At 44.5% G+C, this 23,993-nt stretch overlaps 1 protein-coding gene across 1 annotated transcript; it reads left to right on the top strand.

The window, feature by feature from the left end:
• Window positions 1-707: 707 nt before the first annotated feature.
• Window positions 708-11,396, top strand: TRIM31 (tripartite motif containing 31). The gene is made up of 8 exons (XM_057698168.1): window positions 708-1,109; window positions 1,760-1,855; window positions 2,692-2,928; window positions 4,617-4,746; window positions 5,831-5,905; window positions 7,101-7,166; window positions 8,443-8,616; window positions 10,870-11,396. The coding sequence occupies exons 1-8, from the start codon at window positions 708-710 to the stop codon at window positions 11,394-11,396; spliced, it is 1,707 nt and encodes a 568-aa protein (XP_057554151.1).
• Window positions 11,397-23,993: the final 12,597 nt, after the last annotated feature.

Here is a 23,993-nt window from a genome sequence, read left to right as displayed (position 1 = left end):
AGGATGGAAAACAGAAAATGACCTTTCAGAGAGGAAGTTCCTTGCTTCTCTCACTGTACTAGGAATCCCCCCATAAGAGGAATGGTCGCTTATAACTGGAAACTTCCTGAGTGGGTGATTATATCTTCCAGATTTGCACAAAATACTTCAAAATGTAGAGCCAAATTACAGGAGATAGAGAATCCCGCCCCCCCCCCGCCGCTTCCTTTCCATGTGCTCTCCCAAGGTTTGGGCTCTGCATACAAGAGATGCTCAAAGCATTACTGGTAAATTGGCTGTGACCTTTCGGGAAACAACTTCCAGTCCCTCCACTCCCTCCCTGAACATCTGCGAGTGGACTTTGGTGCCCTGGTCCTTCTGATCTCAGTTAACTGCCTCATAAATATATCCTTAATGAGTCCAAGGTTCAGGAATACTTACCCCATTTTATAAGCAGCCTGTATTTGTTCACAATATCCATTTTTCTCAAGAGGCAGTGAGGTAGCATTGCCCATCTGTTTTCCTCTTTCGAGTATTCCCTACATTCTAATTCTGACTCTTTTCTATTATTCATTTCTTCTCTATCTCTCCTTTTCCTCTCTCCCTGCTTCTCTAATTGATAGACTCTGACCCCCATCTCCTCTATTTCCTCCTACTTTCCTAGAACCGGTGCCCCACAGCAGACTTCCAGACTTTTCTACAGACCTGAAGCAGCCCTCTGCCCCATCATGGCCAGTAAGCTTCAAGAGGAAGTAATCTGCCCCATCTGCATGGATATTCTGCAGGACCCTGCTACCGTCGACTGTGGGCACAATTTCTGTCTCAGGTGCATCACTCAGACGAAGGAAGCAGCAGAAAACATTCTTAAATGTCCCCTCTGCCAAAAAATTGTGAGGAGGGACACGATCACGCCCAACTGGCTGTTGGTGAATTTGGTGGAGAAAATCCAAGGTATGGATGCCTCTGAGATGCAGCCCAAAGTGGAAGAGCTGAGATGTCTGAGGCATGGGGAGAAGTGTCATTATTTCTGTGAGTTCGATGGCAATTTCCTCTGTGTGGTGTGTCGTGAATCCAAGGACCACAAATCCCACAACGCAACTTTGATAGAAGAAGCTGCCCAGAGTTATCAGGTAGGCATTTGGGAGCCCCTTCCCTGTCCCCCCATCAGACCAGGAGTTGAGTGAGGACCTGGAAACTGTCACCTCCTCCCTCTGGGTCTGTACCCCATTGCCCCCATCTTTGCACTTGAGTAGACCGTTCACAGTCAGGCCCAGTAGGTTCAGAGGTCTAAGTTTGGAGAACTGATGCCTGTTGAAACCAATGTAATGGAGAAGAGAAAGAAGATGGAATTTTGAGTCAGAAGGTATAAGTTCAAGTCCAGACCCCTGAATTTACTGTATGTCATTCAAGGAGTCACTTTACCTCTCTGAGCTTCAGGTGCCTTATCTTTCAAATGGGACAAACAAAATGTATTTCTTAAGAGTCTTTGGTATGACAAATGAGGGAAGGTTTATGGAAGTTCTTCAATAACCCCAAAGCACATCCAAATATTGGTCATAATGTGTTAGTTATAATTTATTGCCACATTCCTCCCCTGTAGGTCACTTAGGCTCCAGGTTTCTCCCTCACACCATTACACCCCAGCCCCCAGCTTGAACAGGAAAGGGAGCTCTATTAATAATCATACAAGGACCCACCCACTATCCTGAGAGATCAGGAGGGTGTCATGAGGCCAAGAAAACTCCAGGCACAACTTGCCAAGACAACTCTCTCCCCTCAGGAGCGGATTCAATCACAGGTTGAGGCCTTGCAGCAAAAGGAGAGGATGATAGTTCAAACGAAGTCACAAGGTGAACAGAAGATCAATGTCTTCATGGTAAGAAAACACTCGGGGGTGGGTCTCTCTGTCCATGAGCTCGAAAGCAGAAATGGCATTGCTGCAAAACTCCTAGAATCCCCTATTGCACTGACCACTCCAAAGTGGTCCATTGACAAAGAAACAGGTCCAGAACGGGATGGAGTTAAGGAGGGACAGAAAGAATTGTGGCATCACGGGTCAGGGGGTGTTCAAGCCTTCTCCTCCTCTACAACACTTGGTTTACCAGGTGCTAGCACCTTCCACGTCTAGCCTTGTGTTCTTGGAGTAGGTTGGCTGCTTTGGTCTCCTCCATCTGGGGACAGGTAGCATAAGGAAAACTGGTGCTGGTCTTAGAATCGGAAATAGCAGTTTTAAGACCCAGCTCTACACGTCACAGTCCCTTACTAACTAGAGATTGATTTCTGCACTTAGAAAATGAGGACATTATAAACCCACCCAATTATCTTTACCTGTTTTGTGTGTGTGTGGGGGGGGGGGGGGGTGTGTGCAAAGGGAAAAAAAATCTATGTGAAAGATTATAAACTGAAAAGGCTTCTGGAAATGTGAGTACTAGATATTTAGGTATTAAGTACTTGTTAGTAGCTAGTACTAGCTACTACTAGCTAGTCCTCGAAGGCAAAAAAACATAAATAAGTAACCTAAAATGAAAACAAAGCACATAGTAAGTGTTTAAAAAGTTTGTTCTCCTCCCCTTTCCTTTCCTCCAGGACAGTGCAGCCACTGCACATGGCTCAGAATAAACTTAATAAAATGAAAGCATTGAATAAAATGGTCTAGAAGGACCTTTGAGGCCATCCTCTCATCTTCTGAGTGTCCATTTTCCTTGCCCTCAGGCCCAGGTGGAAAATGAGAAGGAAAAGATCATGACAGCATTCAAACAGCTGCATCGGCTGCTAAAGGAGGAGAAGAACTTCCTCCTGTCACGGGTCAACTGGCTGGGTCAGGAGATCGCCAGGTGGAAAAAATTGTATGTCATTTCCACTGAGACGCAGCTGAACTCTCTCAGGAAGCTTATGGATTCCCTGAAGGCCAGGCAGTGTTTGCCACCGGACCAGCTGCTCCAGGTGAGGGTCCCTTGGGGGCCAAGTTGTAGAAAGGTAGCAGCTCATCCTCAGTCACAGGTCAGGGCACTAGCACCGACCACTTGGCAGAATACCAGAGTTACGCCTCTCCTCCTTCCCCTAGCCCAGTGCTGTCGAGTAGAAACACAATATGAGCCACATGTATAGTTTACAAGTATATTGCAAGCCACATATGTGATGTAAACTTTTTTTCCTGTAGCCACATTAAAAAGATAAAAAGAGACAGGTAAAATTAATTAAAATAAAATATTTTATTTAACCCAATATATCCAAAATATTATTTCAATCTGTTAACCACTATTTTGAAAATATTAATGAAATATTTTATGAACCTCCCCTTTTTAAAAATTGAGTCTTTGAAATCTGATATATGTTTGGCAGCTTTCAGTTCAGACACCACATTTTCAATAGTTGAAGTAAAATGTAGTCCAACCAAATCAATATAGTTGTGTTTAATGGAAAAAGTAGTTTCCTTCAGCTTTCTTTTTCTTTTCCTTTTTTTTCTGGCTGCACAACACAGCATGCAGGATCTTCCCCGATCAGGGATTGAACCCTCAGCCCCTGCAGTGCAAGGGCAGAGTCTTAACCACTGGACCACCCGTGAAGCCCCCTATTTCAGTTTTTTAATTTAAATTTGGATTAGTGAAATGTCAATAAAATTTGGTTCCTCTTCACCCTGGCCCCATTTCAAGCGTTCAGCAGCCACGTGTGGCTGGAGGCTGCCATATTGGACAGTGCAGGTCTAGCTGATGCACAACGCAAGCTGAGATCCCTCCTGAATCCATCTCCCACTCCCACCAGTTCGGAAGTCCATTTCTCCCTTTCAAGAAAGACCATGAAAAGCCATTCCAGCCCTTCTCCTGTCCCCCCTCTCTTGTCTCTGATTTAGTCTCAGAGATAAAATTTATCTTCAGAAAACTCAGTTAGTTCCTCTGGAGGCCTAACCATTTTCCTGCCTACTGGTATATTGGACACATCTTGGAGGAAGCTTTTATGGAGGGTGGGAAGAGAGAGGTGTTCTCACTCCATCTGTTCTACCCCACGCCCAGCGGGGTCTGCGCTTCCTCCTTGGCTCCTGTGAATCAGCCAAGTGCTGAGACCGTGCTGTTTCTCTTTCTCTTCCAGGACATCAAAATTGCCTTGCACAGGTATGATGGGCCACCCCAAGTGCATTTTGCCTACTGATCCATTCATCTTACAATGTTCAACATGCAGTTAAACACATTCAACAGTCCTCCTCCCAAATTCCTGCCTACTCTGTCTAACAGCAGTCAGGTAATTAAGCTGCAGACAGCAAAGGCCTAATCTGACCATATTAGCTCGTAGGTTGGTTACCAAATAGAAAAGCTGTTTTCTTTAGGTTCCTATTTTTCATCACAGATTCTCCTATTTCCTTGCACCCATTGCTCAACTACATGGCTCCTGGGTCCCCGACCCCATCTCCCTGCCCCCTTCCTCTCTGCTTCTCTCTGGCTTCATCTTCCATCTGCATTTCCATACCCCACTATGCCCCACCTCACCCTGACCCCATATCCCTAGCCCTGGCCTCCTGACTCCCAGCTCACTATCCTCTGATTTCCTTCCCCACCCGCAAGGCTCCATCACCTCATCCCCATCTCTTTGTCACAGCTCCTTCTCCCTTGCACCCCATGCCTTGATCTCACCATCCAGTTTAGCCACATCTTCCTAGGAGTGAAGGATTTCAACTTCTCAACCCAACCCCTGTTTCAATGGACCTGGAGAAAAAACTCAGTGAAGCCAAATTACGGCATGATTCCTTCACAGAGAGCCTGAAAAAATTCAAAGGTAAGGAAGGGGCTGTCACCATCTCGGTTCACCTGCCTCTTGGGGATTCTTCCCCCACCACCCCCACCTCCTTTGGGGGAGGAGAGAGGGATTGCCATCCAGCCTTTAAAAGGGTGGGACCACCCTTTACCATACCCTGCTCCTGAGTGCCTGGCACCACAGCAGGCTTTCTTTTGAAGCTAAAGAGTGAAGCCCAAAAGCTCCTTTTGTCCCTCAGCCCTTTCTCCTCGGTGCTCCTCACTAGGAAGGGACTAGATTTGCACTGCCCAATATGGTGGCTGCTAGCCACACGTGCACTTGGGCATTTGACATGTGGTTAGTCCAAAGTCAGGTGTGCTGTCGGTGAAGGAAACACAACAGATTTCACAAGACTTTTAGTATGAAAATAGAACGTAAAACATAGCAATAATTTCTTATATGTTGAAAGGGCAATATTTTTTAAAATAATGGGTTAAATAAAAATATAATTTAGGACTTTCTGGGTGGCTCAGTAGTTAAGAACCCACCTGCCAATGCAGGGGACATGGGTTCCATCCCTGGTCCGGGAAGATCCCACATGCTGTGGAGAAACTAAGCCCATGCGCCACAACTATTGAGCCTGTGTGCCACAACTACTGAAGCCCACGGGCCTAGAGTCCGTGCTCTGCAACAAGAGAAGCCACAGCAATGAGGAGCCCGGACACCACAATGAAGAGCAGCCCCTGCTTGCCACAACTAGAGAAAGCCCGTGTGCAGCAACAAAGACCCAACACAGCCAATAAATAAATAGATAAATTTATAAAAAATATATATATATAATTTAAATTAATTTTATCCGTTTATTTTTACTTTTTGTAATGTGACTACTAGAAAATTTTAAATGTTGTTTGTGGTTCAGAGTATATTTCTACTGGACAGTGGAGGGCTAGAGAGCCACTTCAGGGAAGCAGAAAGGGCATCTCTCAGAGTTTTATACCTTCTTGGTCCACTAAGAATATGAGAGACAAGTCCAAGGCATCTGAAATCAGTATCCTGCTGTGTGGTTGTGGGTTCCTTGCTCAACCTCTCGGGACTCTCTCCATCTCATTCTGTTCTCTTTCCACAGACAGCCTCCAGGCTGAGAGCAAGAAAGATAAAGGCAAATTCTTCAAAGGCATGAGTGAAGAATACATTAAGAGCTGTAAGTGATGATTGCTCCTGCCATTTGGGGAAAGTAAAAAAAGCGAAAGGGAAGAATTCTGTCTCTCTGATTACATGAAGGCCAAATATAGGTGAATAGCCATTCCTCATCAACTGAGAACAGGCATATGTTTTATTATTTTGAACTCAGGTAACTCACCAGTGACTAATCCCAAAATTTAGAAGTATTCAAGAGTAATAGAAAATTGTAAATTTATTTCTTCATTCCTCAAAATAAGGGAGGAAAAGGTAAGACAAGCAGAAGTTACAGGCAGCTCAATCTCTGTAGTATTAGCTGCCCTTAGCCATAGGCTGGGTTTCTGCTTGTAAGTCAGGTCAGGAGAGCTCAGGGGAGGGAGACCCACTGTAACAGCAGCCTAGGCCAAGGTCATCAGTGATGGCTCTGCCATCTGAGATGGTAACACTAGAAGTACCATTTCTTCTTCTTTTTTAAAGAATATTTGTTCATTCATTCACTCATTTTGGCTGCACCGGCTCCTTAGTTGTGGCATGCAAACTCTCAGTTGCAGCATGCGTGTGGGATCCAGTTCCCTGACCAGGGATGGAACCTGGGCTCCCTGCATTGGGAGGGTGGAGTCTCATCCACTGTGTCACCAGGGAAGTCCCCCAAGGAGTACCATTTCTTAAAGGCCCACCATGCACTAAGCACCCCACATCTAATAGTTCAAAACCCCGCAACTATCAACCAAGGTAGGTGTTATTATTGGCAAATTACAATAAGTTTCCTGCAGCTCCAGAGAGGTGAGGTAAATTATACCCAAGTCATGAGGAAAAGACAACATTAGAAATCATTTTGCCAAAGCCAGAAACTAAATATGCAATGCCTTCCAAAGCCAAGGGCAGGACTTAGGGATTCTGATCCACCAGTGTTTCTCCACCATAGGAGCTATTGGTATTTGTGGATGGTAAGTCTCCACTGTGCTCTCTGCCATGTGTCCTGTTGAATGTTTCACATCCCGGGCCCCAGGAAACACGGTAGGCCAGTAGAGAACCCCCTTCCTGCAGGCCCCGGGACAACCTGACAGGTTTCCACGCATCCCCATGAGTGGGCACGGTCCTCACTGAGAGACACTGATTCTTGTTCTTATTGATGGTAGCAGGGTGTTTGGTTTTGTTTTTAGTTTGAAGCTTCTGGTTATCAAGACCAAAATTGGTTTTCTCGCCCCAATTCCTAGGGAACCTGTCAGCAAAGAACAATCCTAAGATGAAAAAAACCTTGGAGCCGGAGTCGACCCTTCCAGGTAGAGGTCCTGCCCCTGAAAAATGGTGGCCTCTGGTGGTGGAGTCAGGGAACTTCCAAGTCTACAGAGTGGGGGTCAAAATGCTGTCTCCAACCAAAGCAGAGATGGGAATGCACTGAACTCACACTGCAGAGGGAGGAAGAAGAGTAGAGTGTAGAAAGATCTTCCTGACCAGAGTTAGGAGGGAATGAATAACTGCTCTCAGTTCCAGCCTAGGTTGGAGGGGAATAGAGACAGAACAGAAAGAGGAATTTAGAGAGACTGTAAGAGGGCCTGGAAGTTGGGAGAGGAAGAGGAAGGGCTGTAGAAACTAGCATTCTTGAAGACTTCAGGTGTTAAGAGGGCCTGGACAGATATGGGGGGTGAGGATAGCAGGCATTTCATTCATCTCTTCTTCCCCGTCCCAGAGTACACCTCCCCCAGCAAATAATAATCAGTTTACTCCTCACTTGTTCAGGTGTGCTTTTGTCACCAAACCAGGTTTGTTTGCCCCACGTGCAGTAAGCCAAATGCTGAGACACTGAGGTTTGTATTAGAGCAATTTTATTTATAAGGCAGCCAATAGAGGAAACGGAAGAACAAGTCTCAGATCTGCCTCTCTGAAGGCGAAGGGCTTGAGATATTTATGGGATCATGAAACAGGGTGGTCTCAAGTGTAGGGAAAGATGATTGAAGGTAGGGAAAAGGCGAGGTTATCAATGTTCTGCACAGGCACATCTGGGTTACATGCTTCTGCATGAGATGCATGTTCAAAAACGGAGGCGCTTAGCATAATCGGAGAATGGAGTTTTTGGCCCTCTGATGTCAAAAGGTTGTTCATCTGACACCTGTGCAGCCCCAATTTTAGGGTCTTAGCCAGCTTGAACTGGACAAGAGCTGACTCCAATTCCTAAAAAAACAACTTAAGCTTCCATTACTATAGCAACTTATATGTCAGAGGTGTTATCTATAGGGCTGTTTAATAAGTCTCATGCTATATTACCTGGAGGAGTATGCAATTAAAGAGAGCGGAAAAAAATAACTAAAGGGAGTTTAATCAGTGAAGGCAGTTTACAAGTAGAGGAGTTTTAACAAGCTGTTCCCTTATCTATCATTCTACAAAACAAGCCCAGGAATTCCTGTTGGTCCCCAGCTTCTGGAACCGTGTGGGGCAGAGTTTCACTTTCTTGAGTCTAACCTTGATCCCTCCTGCTGTGTCTAGAGCTCAGCAGCACTTTCTGGCATTGCTGCCCTGCTCCCACTGACCTCTCTTCTCTCCTCTCCTTCTCCCTCAAAGTTGACAGAACAGCTCAGCCAGTGTCACCAAATCCTGAACCCTCAACTTCATCCTCCCCGCTCTCCTGCAGCAAAAGCAAGTCCTCTTTTGTTTCATATTTACCAATCCAAGACAGCGCTGAGAACCCGGGGGGCCCTGGAGCTGTGTGTATTGAAGAGCTCAAGATGGCGCTGGGTGAGTGGCTGGGTCCCTGACTGAGTGGAGTTGGGCTGAGGGAGATGGGGGTGGTGGTGACGACTTGGAGAAGGGAGAGAGGGTTCTCAAGCAAAAAGAGGAAGATGGCCTGGAAACCCCAGCGCTTGGCTTCTGCTTATTGCTTTGGCTGTGGTTCCCCCTGGTGGATAAAGGAAGTCATGATAATTGACTGTGCCAGTACACTTTTTTTTTAAAAACCATTTACCATACATATGGAATCTAAAAAAATGGCACCGATGGACCCAGTGACAGGGCAAGAATAAAGATGCCGATGTAGAGAACAGACTTGAGGACACAGGGTGAGGGGTGAAGGGGAAGCTGGGACGAAGTGAGAGAATAGCATTGACATATATACACTACCAAATGTAAAATAGATAGCTAGTGGGAAGCTGCTGGATAACACAGGGAGATCAACTCGATGACTGGTGATGACCTAGATGGGTGGGATAGGTAAGGTGGGAAGGAGTCCAGGGAGGGAGGGGATATGGGGATATATGTATAAATACAGCTGATTCACTTTGTTGGACAGCCATAACTGGCACAATAGTGTAAAGCAATTATACTCCAATAAAGAGCTTAAAAAACAAACAAACAAACAAACAAGCAAAAACTATTTACCTAGGCATCAGTTCAGCCAGGGTGGAATCTAGAGACCAGTAAGGACTGCCTGGGCCACAGTTCACCTAACTCATCCCCATGAACCTGGCCACTCTTTCCCCTCTTCCCCACATTCCCACATCCTCCATCTCTTCCCACTCCCCATCCAGCAAAGGAAAGTTAAGTAATATTACAGTAAGAGAGTGTGAGATTAGATAACAAATGAGGAGACAGAATGAGGCCACCATTCCTAAGTCTTTGGCAAAGACTGGAACCACAGCTACTCAAGGCATTGTAGAGGGCAGATAGGGACCTTCTAGCCTTGACAAATGTCCAAATCCAATTAAAAGTGTGCATGTAATCCCAAAAGAAACTTGTACCATAATGTTTATTGCAGCACTATTTACAATAGCCAGGACATGGAAGCAACCTAAATGCCCATCAACAAATGAATGGATAAAGAAGATGTGGCATATATATACAATGGAATATTACTCAGCTATAAAAAGGGATGAGATGGAGCTATATGTAATGAGGTGGATAGAACTACAGTCTGTCATACAGAGTGAAGTAAGTCAGAAAGAGAAAGAAATATTGTATGCTAACTCACATATACAGAATCTAAAAATGGTACTGATGAACTCAGTGACAAGAACAAGGACGCAGATACAGAGAATGGACTGGAGAACTCAAGGTTTGGGAGGGGGCGGGGGGTGAAGGGGAAGCTGAGACGAAGCGAGAGAGTAGCACAGACATATATATACTACCAACTGTAAAACAGATAGTCAGTGCGAAGTTGTTGTATAACAAAGGGAATCCAACTCGAGGATGGAAGATGCCTTAGAGGACTGGGGCGGGGAGGGTGTGGGGGACTCGAGGGGGGGGGAGTCAAGGAAGGGAGGGAGAGTCAAGGAAGGGAGGGAATACGGGGATATGTGTATAAAGACAGATGATTGAACTTGGTGTACCCCCCCAAAAAAAATAAATAAAATTAAAAATTAAAAAAAAAAACCAGATGATTGAACTTGGTGTACCCCTCAAAAAAAAAATAAATAAATAAAATTTAAAAAAAAAAAGTGTGCATGTGTGTGGACCTCCCTGGAGGTCCAGGGCTTAACACTCCACCCTACCACTGCAGGCAGTCAGGGATGGATCCCTCATAAGGGAACTAAGACCCTGCATGCCACGCGGCAAAAATAATAATAATAATAATAATAAATAAATGCGTATGTGGTGCGATGGGAGCTGACTATCTCTCCTTCTGCATTCCACCCCTCCATTTATCCCTGTTTTTGAGGGGCTGCACTTTAGAAAATTACTCGAGCTCAGTCAGAACCTCGACAGCTCTGAAACAAGCCTCAAATCTTGTTCTACATATGAGGACCACAGGAAACGGGGAAGGACTAGGAGATAGCCTCAGCTCTGAGTGTTGAAATGACACCCCCCTCACCACCAATGCAAAGCACCCTCAGAGCAGCATATGGTGAAATTTAGGGATTAACTTCAAGGAGGGGGGCGTGGCTAGGACTTCTCTGGGGACAGAGGACTGTGACTGTGAAGAGAAAAGCCATCCTAAAGGGGGATGGAAGGCTTGACCTGGGGCTGCCCTGCTTTCTCCTCCTCATCTTCTCACAGCCCCGGTGACCCTGGATGCGGCCTCGGCTCACCCGGATCTCATCATATCCCAGGATCTGAAGACAGTGACGCTGAACACGGCTCCTCAGAGCGACTGGACTGAGCCCAGCGACCCCGAGCGCTTCCATCCGTTCCGTTGTGTTCTGGGCTTGCCAGGCCTCTCCTTCGGCTGCCAGACCTGGGAGGCGGAGCTCCAAGGGCCCGGGGGCGGGAGCTGCCTGGTGGGCGTGGCCTCAGAGCCAGTACCGCGGAGGGGCATGCTGGTGATAGAGCCCTTGAGCGGCTTCTGGGCGCTGCGCATCGCAGGCTCCGAGTGCCAGGCGCTCATCGGGGCTGGCACCCGGGAGGATCTCTCGGTCTGTCCCAGGAGAGTGGGCGTCGCCGTGAATCATGAGTGTGGGGAGGTCGTCTTCTACGACGCCACCACGAGCAACCACATCTACACCTTCCAGGCCTCCTTTCCAGGGCAGGTCTTCCCCTTTTTCCGGCTCCTGTCACCCGGTACCCAGGTCACCCTGAGTTCCTAGAGTTGTTCCTGTGCCTTCCTCTCCGTCTCTTCCCCGTTACCTCCTCTCTTTGGGATGTGCTGCAGCTGGTAGGTAGGGTTTGAAGCTAGACTTCCAGGAGCACTTTAGGAAGGTTACACTCTTCGGGCTTCTTGTTCCAGGCCTAATGTCCCTGACACCCCTTTAATAAAATTTCCTTTTTTCTTTCACTCCCTCTTTCTCCTCATTATACCTAGGTGGAAAAGAAAGCTTCAGATACACGAAAAGACTCCACACAGGGCTATTTACTGTCGCACTGTAAATTGACATGTGATAGTTGTAAACTCTGCAATGAAAAAGTTGGTTGAGATGCAGATACAGGGGACCAGACAACTGACTTTGGGCTATGGCTTTCGCCTCCTCCACTTCATTCCCCGGAGCCCTTGTGTTCCTGTGTGGACTTGGCCCATCTGGACCTCATCCTTTCTGGGGATCTGAAAAACATGACGCTGGACCGCTGGATGTTGTCTCCCCAGGCAACTCAGTCAGATCTGCCCCCTTGCCTTCTATCCATTTTGCAAATGAGGACTGTGCATTATTTAAGGATGACGCCAGGATATAGTAATTGAAAAAAACCAGGTGGAGAACAGTGCACACAGCATGCTACATTTTACCTAGGAAAAGAGGAAATGTAAATATACATTTTGGGGGCTTATATTTATTTTTTAAGTGGAAGGATAAACCAAAACCTAACAAAAACAGTTACCTGGAGGAAAGTCAGGTGGAGGAGATGGAAATTAGTCTGTTCTAAATGTATTTTGGTTTGTACGTTTGCCTTTGGAATCATGTAAATGTTTTACATCACTATAAAACAAAATTAAATTAAAACAAGACAAAATGAACCTATGTGTGTAGTCGGTAGCTTAAACTCTCTGCAGTTGATAACTCCTTAGAGACGAGTTATTTTAGGTGACTTTAAAATGCAGTAATTTAGCTGTGGGATATAGCCTAATAACAAAAAAGGATTGAAAATAAAACAAAATTTTCAGTTATCATCTTGGTAATAATATTTTTGTGGTTATTCTGAATATATTATATATTATGTACATATATACAGATACATAATAGGATAAAGAGGATAAATAAGAAATTATGTTAATGTTACCAGGAACCAAGATTTTCAACCTAAAAGATTAGGTTTTCTCTTATGATTATGACATAAAAGAAGAGAAATAAAAATATAGTGATCCCAAATTTGAGTTGGAAAATCACAAGAAACTCATGAGGTGTTTTCTCTTAAAAGATAATAAAATGTATTTCTTTTTAAAAAAAATTATGTATTTATTTATTTTTGGCTGCATTGGATCTTCATTGCTGGGCACAGGCTTTCTCCAGTTGTGGTGAGGGTTACTCTCTGTTGCAGTGCATGGGCTTCTTATTGCGGTGGCTTCTCTTGTTGTGGAGCATGGGCTCTAGGCACACGGGCTTCAGTAGTTGTGACTCGCAGGCTCAGTAGTTGTGGCATAGGGGCTTAGTTGCTCCGTGGCATGTGGGATCTTCCTGGACTAGGGCTCAAACCTGTGTCTCATGCAGTTAGCAGGCAGATTCTTAACCACTGTGCCACCAGGGAAGTCCCAGTAAAACTTATTTCTTAGCTCCCTTCACAAAGAAGGCCTAATAACGATAGCCTAACTGGATGCACTGAGCAAGCGCTGCTTACACCCAGATAGTGATCTTATTATTTTCCACCAAAAAGAAAACAGCTCCTTAAAGAACTGTCTAATTCTAGGTCTGCAAAAAGAGATATACAAAATGACCCTGGAGTATCTTGTCACACCAGACTGTGAGAAAGCTACTGGGGTCGTATCAAAAATGACTCAGGAGCCAACATGAAGGGTTAAAGGTGGGGTACGTTTAGCATAATAAGGATAATAACTGCAATTGATTGAGACATGTCAAATATGCAAAAAATTCCATCAATTCATGACAACTAAAAAGTAAACTCATTGGTTATTTTTGGAAGATGCTAGGCACCTATAACACTTTCTGAACACTGGTAAATAAAGACTCTGTTTTTAATGCTACCGTTCTTGTACAAATTTATCTAGGATTACCAAGTGGTTGAGGGATAGTTCTTTATTACAAACTCCAGCTAATAAATGAAGACAGGATGGAAGAATATCATTCTTTTGTAAAAACCTAATGAAATAATGGACTTACACAATTAATCATCAACAGCTGATAGAAACATATGTGAAAAGCTGATAGGGAATCTTACAATGATGAATTAGGCTGACAACACCTGAACCCACTCATCAATCCTAACACCACAAAAGAAAGACAATCCAACATTATGTGTCTTCCAATGTAGTACAACAGGAAGTAACAACTTGATGTATACTTGTCTAATGATGAACCTAAAACCCATCATGGCTCTGGATCTACCAGAATCATTTTAACAATGCTAAAGAGATGCAGTCAGTAAATCCCAGTTTGGGAAAATTCACAGGACAAAGGACCAGTTTTCTTCATCAGATAAATTTCCAGAAGAAAAAGGATTGGGGGGCTGGGAGTGAGAGAAAGGGAAACTACAGATTAAAAGATACTTAAAGGACATATCAACCAAATGCAGTGGTGGAGTTGTTTGCATCATGGTCTGAACAAATTAATTGTAATCAAGGGAATTATCTGGTGGTCCAGTGGTTAGGATTCTGTGCTTTCACTGCCTAGGGCCTGGGTTCAATCTCTGGTCAGGGAACTAAGAATCTGCAAGCCACTCCACATAGTAAAAAAAAAAAAAAAAAAAAATTGTAACCTAATTTTTAAAAATTAATTACTTAATGTATTTGGTTGCGCTGGATCTTAGTTTCGGCAGGCAGGCTCCTTTAATTGTGTCTCACTGGCTCTTTAGCTGTGACTTGTGTGCTCCCTAGCTGCAGCATGTGAACTCTTAGTTGTGATGGCATGCATGTAGGATCTAGTTGGATCTAGTTCCCCGACAAGGGATCAAACCCCGGCCCTCTGCATTGGGAGCACAGGATCTTAACTATTGGAGCACCAGGGAAGTCCCTGTAACCTAATTTTAAAAACATGAGACAGAAATTTTAACATTGACTGTACATTTATATTAAAGAATTGTGGGACTTCCTGGGTGGCGCACTGGTTAAGAATCCGCCTGCCAATGCAGGGGACACGGGTTTGACCCCTGCTCCAGGAAGATCCCACATGCTGAGGAGCAACTAAGCCCGTGCGCCACAACTATTGAGCCCGTGTGCTGCAACTACTGAAGCCCGCATGCCTAGAGCCCGTGCTCTGCAACAAGAGAAGCCACGGCAATGAGGAGCCCAAGCACCACAATGAAGAGTAGCCCCTGCTCGCTGCAACTAGACAAAGCCTGTGTGCAGCAACGAAGACCCAACACAGCCAATAAATAAAAAAATAAAAAATTGTGCATTTGTAAGATGTGATAATTGTACTCTTTAAAAATGAGGTTTTGCAAACAACTCAATCACAAAATGGGCAGAAGACCTAAATAGGTATTTCTCCAAAGAAGACCAAGAGGCACATGTAAAGCTGCTCAACATCACTAATTATTAGAGCAATGCAAATCAAAACTACAATGACATATCACCTCACACCGGTTAGAATGGGCATCATCAGAAAATCTACAAACGATAAATGCTGGAGAGGTTGTGGAGAAAAGGGAACCCTTTTGCACTGTTGGTGAGAATGTAAATTGATACAGCCACTGTGAGAACAGTATGGAGGGTCCTTAAAAAACTAAAAATAGACTTACCATATGACCCAGCAATCCCACTCCTGGGCAAATACCCAGAGAAAACCATAATCCAAAAAGACACATGCACCCCAATGTTCATTGCAGCACTATTTACAATAGCCAGGTCATGGAAGCAACCCAAATGTCCATCAACAGACGAATGGGTAAAGATGTGGTACATATATACAATGGAATATTACTCAGCCGTAAAAAGGAACGAAATTGGGACATTTGTAGAGACATGGATGGACCTAGAGACTGTCATACAGAGTGAAGTAAGTCAGAAAGAGAAAAACAAATATCATATAGTAACGCATATATTCAGAATCTAGAAAAATGGTACAGATCAACCAGTTTGTAAGGCAGAAATAGAGACACAAATGTAAAAAACAAACATATGGAAACCAAGGAGAAAGGGGGGATGGGTTGGGGTGGGATGAATTGGGAGATCGGGATTGCCATATATACATTACTAATAAAAAATATCAAATTGTACACTAAATTTATGCAGTTTACTGTATGGCAATTATCTCTCAATAAAAGTTCTTTAAAAAAATAAAAATAAGGTTTTGGTATACTGAAGTTTCATTAATAAAATACGTCTGGGATTTGCTTAAAAATAACACACGGGGAAAAGAGGGAGGATGAATGGGAGGTAATTGATGAAACGAAATTGGTCATGAGTTGATCATTGTCAAAGGAGGTGATGGGTGCACAAGAGTTCATATTATTTTCTCTACTTCATGTATGTTTGAATTTTTCCGTAATAAAAAAGTTGACACTTAAAATAAAAAAATTTAAACACAGCCTATAAGTGTGGTCTCCCATGGTCAATACTTGGGAGTGAATCTGACTCAGAACCCAAACATTCCTACAAAGGTGTGAAAAGATTTTTATTCTTACCAAAGATTGGCTTAACCTGGAGTGGAAGAGGATGTGTCAATAGTTTCCCTTTCAAAGGCAAACCATTTGCCTTTTCTTCTTCCTTATACTCAGAAATCAAAATTAATCTCAGGACCGGGTGCACCCCCCTCCCTAACCCTCACCACCGCCGCCGCCGCTACCACTACAACCACCACGCGCAGCAAAAATCTTTTTATAGTGTTGCCACGTGAGGGATCGAAGTTTAACTCAGAGAAGGACTGCCCCTGTTTCCAGGGTGATCCCGAAAAAGTAAAAGGGGCGGGACGCTTGGAAGCACAAGCCAGCGGGATGACAAGATGACCTACGGAGAGCAAAACCCAGGATTTGTGCCAGAGTTCAAGATTATTACGGGTTTCCTCCTCTTGGACTCCTTTCAACCAGGTGCAGAGCGGAGTAGGCGGATGAGGCGGGCTTCCCGGGCATTTACAGCCGCCCGGTTCCAGTTGGGAGATGGCTGGATTGCAGGCGGCGTGGGGAGCCGCCCGCCCACCTCCCTGCTGCGGCGCGCCACTCTCCGCAGTGGGAGGGCGGACCCAGGTGTCGGGTCAGCGAGAGGCAACACCCCCAGCGCGGATTCCGGAGCGCGCAGTCAGCCCCGGCCTGGCTCCCCCATCCTGTTCCCCCGGTCGCCTGCGAGGCGCCGTCGATTACATACACAGCCCTCATGTGCCTGTTAGGAGACGACCGGGAACACGGGGACTAGGACCCACAACCTCCCCCCGCCCCCGGCGACATTCATTCGGATTCATCCCTGACCCAGTCCACATTCTCTACATCAGGCATTCACAGCCCGAGCCACATGCTTTATCTCGTAGTTTCCTTTGATTGTATGCAGATTTAGCTTCCTTACTAGAACCGGAGAGCCTCCCGGACTGATGCATGTTGGTTTCATACTTTCTTTCTCCCTGCCCTAACCCCTGACGCTTAGTGCAGATCCTCGAATGAGGTAGTTGATAACTTTTACTAAACTGAAACCATCTCCTAATTCCTCTTTCCCACAAAGGACGTCTTGGCAATCCCACCCAATAGTTGTGGTCCAGCTTCACCTCACCTCTTCCAGGACGCCTTCCGCAGTCCCGGTTCCTGGCTCTTTCCGTAGGAGGGTGCCCACTCCCAAAGCCATAGCACTGACCTCAGGAGACTGTGAGCTCCTTGAGGGCAGAAGCAGCCTCTTACTCATCCTGGCTTCACTCTCCCACCCTTCTTACACAGTTCATAGTGAAGGAAGGGACGCTGTGTGACATGGTTTAAATCTGGGGAGGTCTACCCTCCTGGTTCCTAACCTTGAACTCTGACCACTCCCTCAGTCTCTCCCCTCCGCGGAGGGGCACTGTTGAATCTTTCCGGAGCTGACAAACCTGAAGAGGGTCCTGGCCACTCACACAGTGATATGGCTGGGAAGTCGTGGTCACTGAGGCCAAGGGCCTAGATTTCCATTCTCTAGTTCAAGGGGTTTTCTGCTCCTCCACATGCTGATAACAGTACTAATAACTTGTTTACAGAGTTTAACAGTTTACCAAATAGTTTCATACACATCATTCCATTTGTTCCTCACAACCTCTTGAATTAGGTGTCGTTACCTCCCCATATTCCAGGTATGTCCCTGATGCTCAAACTCAGGTCTTTTAACCTAAAGCACATACAAAAGCCAACTTGAAAAGATAAAATACTATAAAATATATGATAGTGTGGTATAACAAATAACCTTTCCATGATATTGCCTTCTACCTTGACACCCTCAACTCCTGTATTAGTTTCCTAGGTATGCTATAAAAAAATGCCACAAACCGGGTGGATTAAAACAAGAAAAACGTATTCTCTCACAGTTCTGGAAGCTGAATGTCGGAAATCAAGGCATCAACAGGGCCATGCTCTCTCAGAAGGGTCTAGGGAAGAACCTTCCTTGCCCCCTTCAAGTTCCTGTGTTTGCTGGCAATCCTTGTCCTTCCTTGGCTTGTAGCTACATCAATCCAGTCTCCCTGTCTCTAGACTCACCCTGCTCAATCCATCCTCCATGACAGAAACCAACATAATTGTACCCACCCCCCAAATTTTATTACAAACATTTTCAAACAGAAGAGTTGGAATATTTTACAGGGACCTCCCAAATCCCCACCACTTAGATCCTATCATTAGCATTTTACTGTAATTGCTTTATCAAGTCCTTTTTACATCTATCCGTCCCTGTATCCATCCATCAGTCCATCTTATAATTTTATGCATTTTTCAAGTAAATTGCAGACATTCAAATGCTGTTTAAAAACATAATGTCATCATGTCAGGACTTGCAGAACTTTCAATGGACTTTCCATGATGCCCCCTTTTGCTAAAGGATAAAGCACAAATCCAAACTCTGTATCATGATTGTAAGTGCCTCTAGCCTAATGCGTCCCCCAAAGTCCTTCCTACTTTTCACTTTAGTGAGATCAATTGCATGTAAAAGTCCCCACTCACCATGTTGTTTGTCACCTCCCTGAACTGCTCGTCTCGTCCCTTCTCATGAGATGGTCCTCAGCCCCCAGGCCCTTGAGTATCCCCTTCCCCAGAAAGCCTTTCCTTGATTTCCCACCTGCCTTACCACATTAGTGGAGATGCACCCCTTCTTGAGCCGGCAGCAGCCCCCAGGGCATCCCCCCCTCAATCACTGCACTTAGCTCTATTAATCACAATGATCTCTTTGTGTCTTTCCCACCTCTGCCCCCAAGTGAGAGCTTCCTGAAAAATCATGGCTCCTGCTTTATTTGCCTATTGTCCTTGGCACCTAGATCCATGTGTGGCATATGAGTGTGGGTGCCCAATAAATATTTGTTGAGTGAATGCATGTCTTGTCCCTTCTGACAGCACGTCCTGCCTTTGTACCATCTTCTCCCATACATCCTGGGTCCAGATCAAGGTAGATCTCAGAGGCTAAGAATGAAGAAGAGAAACACTGGATGTTCTCAATGTCCTCCAGCCAAAGACCCCCAGAAACACACCTGTAGTTGAACAAGTTGGGTTTATTACTCTCTGCGTCAAAAGAGAATGCACACCATGGGGAATGGTGGGACATCTCAGTAAGAAATTGTTAGAACAAAAACCTATGATAGGGTTTGGGCTTTGGTTAGGTGATTTGGGGGAGGGTCTAAGGAAGTGGGATTTGCTCTAGATAGAATACTATCAGAAAGCAGGGCAAATTCTATGACTATCTCAATAAACCCTCTCTACAGGGAGGAGAGATTAGGGAGGGCAAAGAAGTAACAGCATTTTTTTTTTTTTGGCCAGGAGAAGGGGTGTTTGGTATTTTGTGGGTGGCTTAGTGACTTTGTTTTTTCGTCTGTGCTCAGGTAGAATTATGAGCTGGCCTTGCTTTATCTCATGTGATTTCAGAGTGAACTTGTCTAAGTCATTGTTTTGTAAGATCGCTTATGCCTAATAGGAGAATAACATGGTTTACCTGTGAGTCTCAAGCCTACTTCTCTGAAAGTCAGAGGCTGCTCTTTTGTTCTTTGTCCATGTTTAGGTGGGGAATTGGGGAAAGGATGAATTAGTGGAGTTGGGACATGTGTGTTTGTGTAAAATCCAGTTCAATGTAAGAAACTTTTCAAATAGAGCAAGTCTCGAGTTTGTCTCCAGTGTCCAACCCCCAATTCAGCCATATAATCCCAGGTCACAGGGCTGACACATTCAGCCCTCACAGTCATCACCTGCATGGCCATGGGAGGGGACGGGTGACCCTGGGCACTGGTGAAGCTGAGTCGTATTTAGGGAGGGGCCAACTGCCTTGGATGGCCTTAGCTGGGACCTCTCCCAGACTCCTGCTCCGCAGACATCCCCCATTCTCCCAGAACAAAGACTCTGCAGCTCCTTTCCTTGGCCTGGCTGTTTTTGTTTGTCATCCTGCCTGGTATCACAGCCTCACAGTGACTCCCCTACCTACTCAATTGAGCCCCGAGGAAAACCTATTAGGTATGAATTCTTTGTTGGTTTTGTGACAGTGGCTTCTGACCAGACAGGTTGAACTCCCTGGACCCCAAGGACCTTGTTGTCTCTGCTCCCTGCCTTTTGATGATCTCACTCTTGCCATCAGTTTCTGGGATCCAGTGACTCACTGCAGATGCCTGGCACCTGAGTTCTCTGGGGATGCTCTCTAAGGACAGGCAGGCATGAGGCCATGACCTTGCCTCCTTCAGTCCAATGCTTCTATTAGTGAGTCCCCTTCCCCCATAGAGCCCTTAACATCTTCTTCCAAACAACGGCTATAATGCTACTGCCTCCTGTCTTCTGCCTTCATGATCCCTTTCTGTCAAAGATGGCAATTCTCCTGTTAAAGTTCCTGGCTTCCGTTTTCACTTCCTTTTGTCCTGCTCCGTGCTTATTCTTTCTCTTCCTTCAGGCTCATGTCTGGTTTTTACCAGTTTTGCTTGCTTGCTGTAAGACTTTGAACAAATTAATTAAATCTCTGGGCTTCAGTTTTTGCATCTGTAAACTGTAGGTAATGATAATTACCTTTGACTATTGTTGTGTGGATTAGTTTTTTTTTTTTTAACTATACACGTAATTAACGTATACATTCACTTGTAAAGAATTTAAACCAGACAAATAGAATGAAAGTCTGCTTTCGTCAGTGTCCCCCTGGATCCTAGTTTGATGTGGTCCTTCAGGACATTTTTCTGTGCATTTACATACATATTTAGATACATATGGACATATATATATGACTGTGTGTGTGTGTATTTTTAAAACAGCTATAAAGTGAGGTTGGTGGGTTTATGAGGATATCTGTTTGTGGAACAAGTGAGGTTGATTTTTTTTTTTAAAGCTGTTTATTTTGTAAGAGCAAATCAATAGATAATGCCTAAAATGGAAAGAACATGTGCAGTATAATATAATCTTGTTTACAGATATGGAGACAAATACCAAAAAGCAAATCAGCTAAAAGAATTGAGAGCGGTGGAGATAGGTGGGGCTGTGAGTTTTTCTCATTAACTCACTATTTGCCTTTTCATGGGCAGGTATAACTTTGATCACACTCCCGAAAGATAATCTGTGTGTTCCTTTCTCTTTTTTTTCTCATCAGATCTGCTGCCCACGCACACCCTCAGCCCAGTTCACACACTTCCTCCTCTCCATTCCCATGCTCCAGCCTTGTGCAGCCCTCATGGTCTCCCTCCCTGCTCTGGTCCGCTCTCCACCTGCAGCCAGAACCATCTCTGTAACGTGCTTCATCAGAGTGTGTTTCTCCCCGCCTAAAACCTCTCTGAGAACAAACTAGTGGTTAGCAGTTGGCGGGGGTGGGGTGGGGGGACCAGAGAGGGGTAGGGGATTCAGGGGTACAAACTATTATGTATAAAGGAAACAAGCTACAAGGATACATCGTACAGGGAATGTAGCCAATATTTTATAATAACTACAAATGGAGTCTAACCTTTAAACACTGTGAATCACTGTGTTGTACACCTGTAATTTACACAGTATTATACATCAACTATATCTCAAGTTTTGAAAAAGGAAAGGAAAAGAGAGGGACTTCCGTGGTGGTCCAGTGGTTACGACTCTGCACTTCCAAGGCTGGGACGCGATTTTGATCCCTGATTGGTGAACTAAGATCCCATATGTTGCGCCATGTGGCCCACCACCCCAAAAAAAAATAAAGAAAAAAAAGTCTCTGAGACTCCCCTAGGAGAACAGGGTTAATATTAAGCATTTGCATGGCAAGCTCCATGTCCCTCTCAGCTCCAGCCACAGGCATGAAAACATCCTTACCATACACATCATCCTCATCGAGGTCAACTACCTGCCAATCTTCAGACACATCTTGTTCTCTTGGGCTTCCCTGGCCCTGCACTCCCTGTTCCCTCTGACCAAAACTTCCCTGTGTGTCTTTAATACGGATCACAGCTCATAGTGCAAAATATCTTGCACTTTTATTTTTTAAGTAATTTTTATTGCAGTATAGTTGATTTACAATGTTGTTAGTTTCTGCTGTACAGCAGAGTGAATCAGTTATACATATACATATATCCACTCTTTTTTAGATTCTATTCCCATATAAGCCATTACAGAATATTGAGTAGAGTTCCCTGTGCTATACAGTAGGTTCTTATTAGTTATCTATTATATACATATATAGTAGTGTGTATATGTCAATCCCAATCTCCCAATTTATCCCTCCCCCACTTCCCCCTTGGTAACCATAAGTTTATTTCTACATCTGTAACTCGATTTCTGTTTTGTAAATAGGTTCATTTGTACAATACCATTTTTTTTAGATTCCATATATAAGCAATATAATATGATATTTGTTTTTCTTTGACTTACTTCACTTAGTATGACAATCTCTAGGTCCACCCATGTCACTGCAAATGGCATTATTTCATTCTTTTTTATGGCTGAATACTATTCCATTGTATATATGTACCACATCTTCTTTATCCATTCCTCCATCAACGGACACTTAGGTTGCTTCCATGTCCTGACTATTGTAAATAGTGCTGCAATAAACATTGGGGTGCATGTATCTTTTTGAATTATGATTTTCTCCAGATACATGCCCAGAAGTGGGATTGCTGGATCATATGGCAGCTCTATTTTATCCTACACTTTTAAATTCTGGGCCTTAGAGATCCAAACAGGTCTTCCTCATCTTTTTTAATGGCTACATGAATTAAATTAGACAATGTATGTGAAAGTGCTTTGCATGCTATCTGGCACATAGAAATTCTCAATGAATGTTTCTTCACTTAAATTCCTATTACTCCAGAAATGAGTCAGAAAGAGAAAAACAAATATTGTATGTTAACATATATATGTGGACTATAGAAAAATGGTACAAATCAACCGGTTTGCAAGGCAGAAATAGAGACACAGATGTAGAGAACAAACATATGGACACCAAGTGGGGAAAGCAGGGAGGGTTGGGGTGGGAATGAACTGGGAGACTGGGATACCAAATTGTACACTCTAAATATGTGCAGTTTATTGTAAACAATAAACAATAAAAAAATTTTGAAAAATCCTATTACTCCAACATAATGGAGAAGCACTCTCACTGCCCCTTAACAGGGGGGGTCCCTCCACACCCCTGACTACAGTTATGCAATGGTTTTAAATAGATGATGAGTTAAATGTCACTGATCTCCATCCAGTTCCCCTCACATCCCTCCTTTGTTCTCTTTTAACTCACTCAACTCCTTGGAGCTCTCCCAGACACTGTGTTTGCTTGCTTATGCCTCAGAGACTCTCTCCCACCCTCCTCCTGCCATCCACTGGGGAAATATTTCCCTTCTTCCAAGACCAGACTGTGTCACTTTCCCTGTGAAAGCTGCCCTCCCCCAGAGAAGAGCCCTCAGTCATCTGGGCTGCCTTCCTGTTCCGTTTGTACTGCTCTCATCACTCCTCAATTAGCTCAGCCTCTTGAAGGCAGAATGTCTTGGCATCTTCAGGGCTTAGCACATTGCCCGGCACATAAAAAAGGGCCCCATGAATGTTTGTTGGATGAAAATCTTCAACTTCCTAAACGTCTAATCACTCTTCTCTATATAATATGCCACATACAGAAGCAGCAGCACTTAGAATATAAGGGATAAAAGAGAGTGTTTAGAGTCTTACTTCCTGTGTGAGTTGGGGCAAGTCATGTGACCTCTCTGAGCCTCAGTTTCTTGATCTGTAAAATGGGGGTAAAGATATCTACTTCACAAGGATGAAATAAATTAGAATATATAAAAAGTACTCTAACAAGTAACAAGTATTATTATTGCCCTTTCTCCAAACTCATTTCCAACTTCGTTCTGACAAATCTTCTCCCAAGTCCAGTCACTTCTGTGAGACCATCTCTCTCCTCTCCATCTCGGTTCTCCGTTCATTCCTGGTGCTATTGTTTCACCCTCCAGTCCCCTTCATCTAATTTGGTGGACCCTGTTGTCCACTAATTCCTCCTGTGACTTCTCTGCAGCCTTGGC

This window comes from Hippopotamus amphibius, chromosome 11, assembly GCF_030028045.1.
Source record: "Hippopotamus amphibius kiboko isolate mHipAmp2 chromosome 11, mHipAmp2.hap2, whole genome shotgun sequence".
NCBI classification, from domain to species: domain Eukaryota; kingdom Metazoa; phylum Chordata; class Mammalia; order Artiodactyla; family Hippopotamidae; genus Hippopotamus; species Hippopotamus amphibius.
This window is presented reverse-complemented; position numbering and strand designations above follow the sequence as displayed.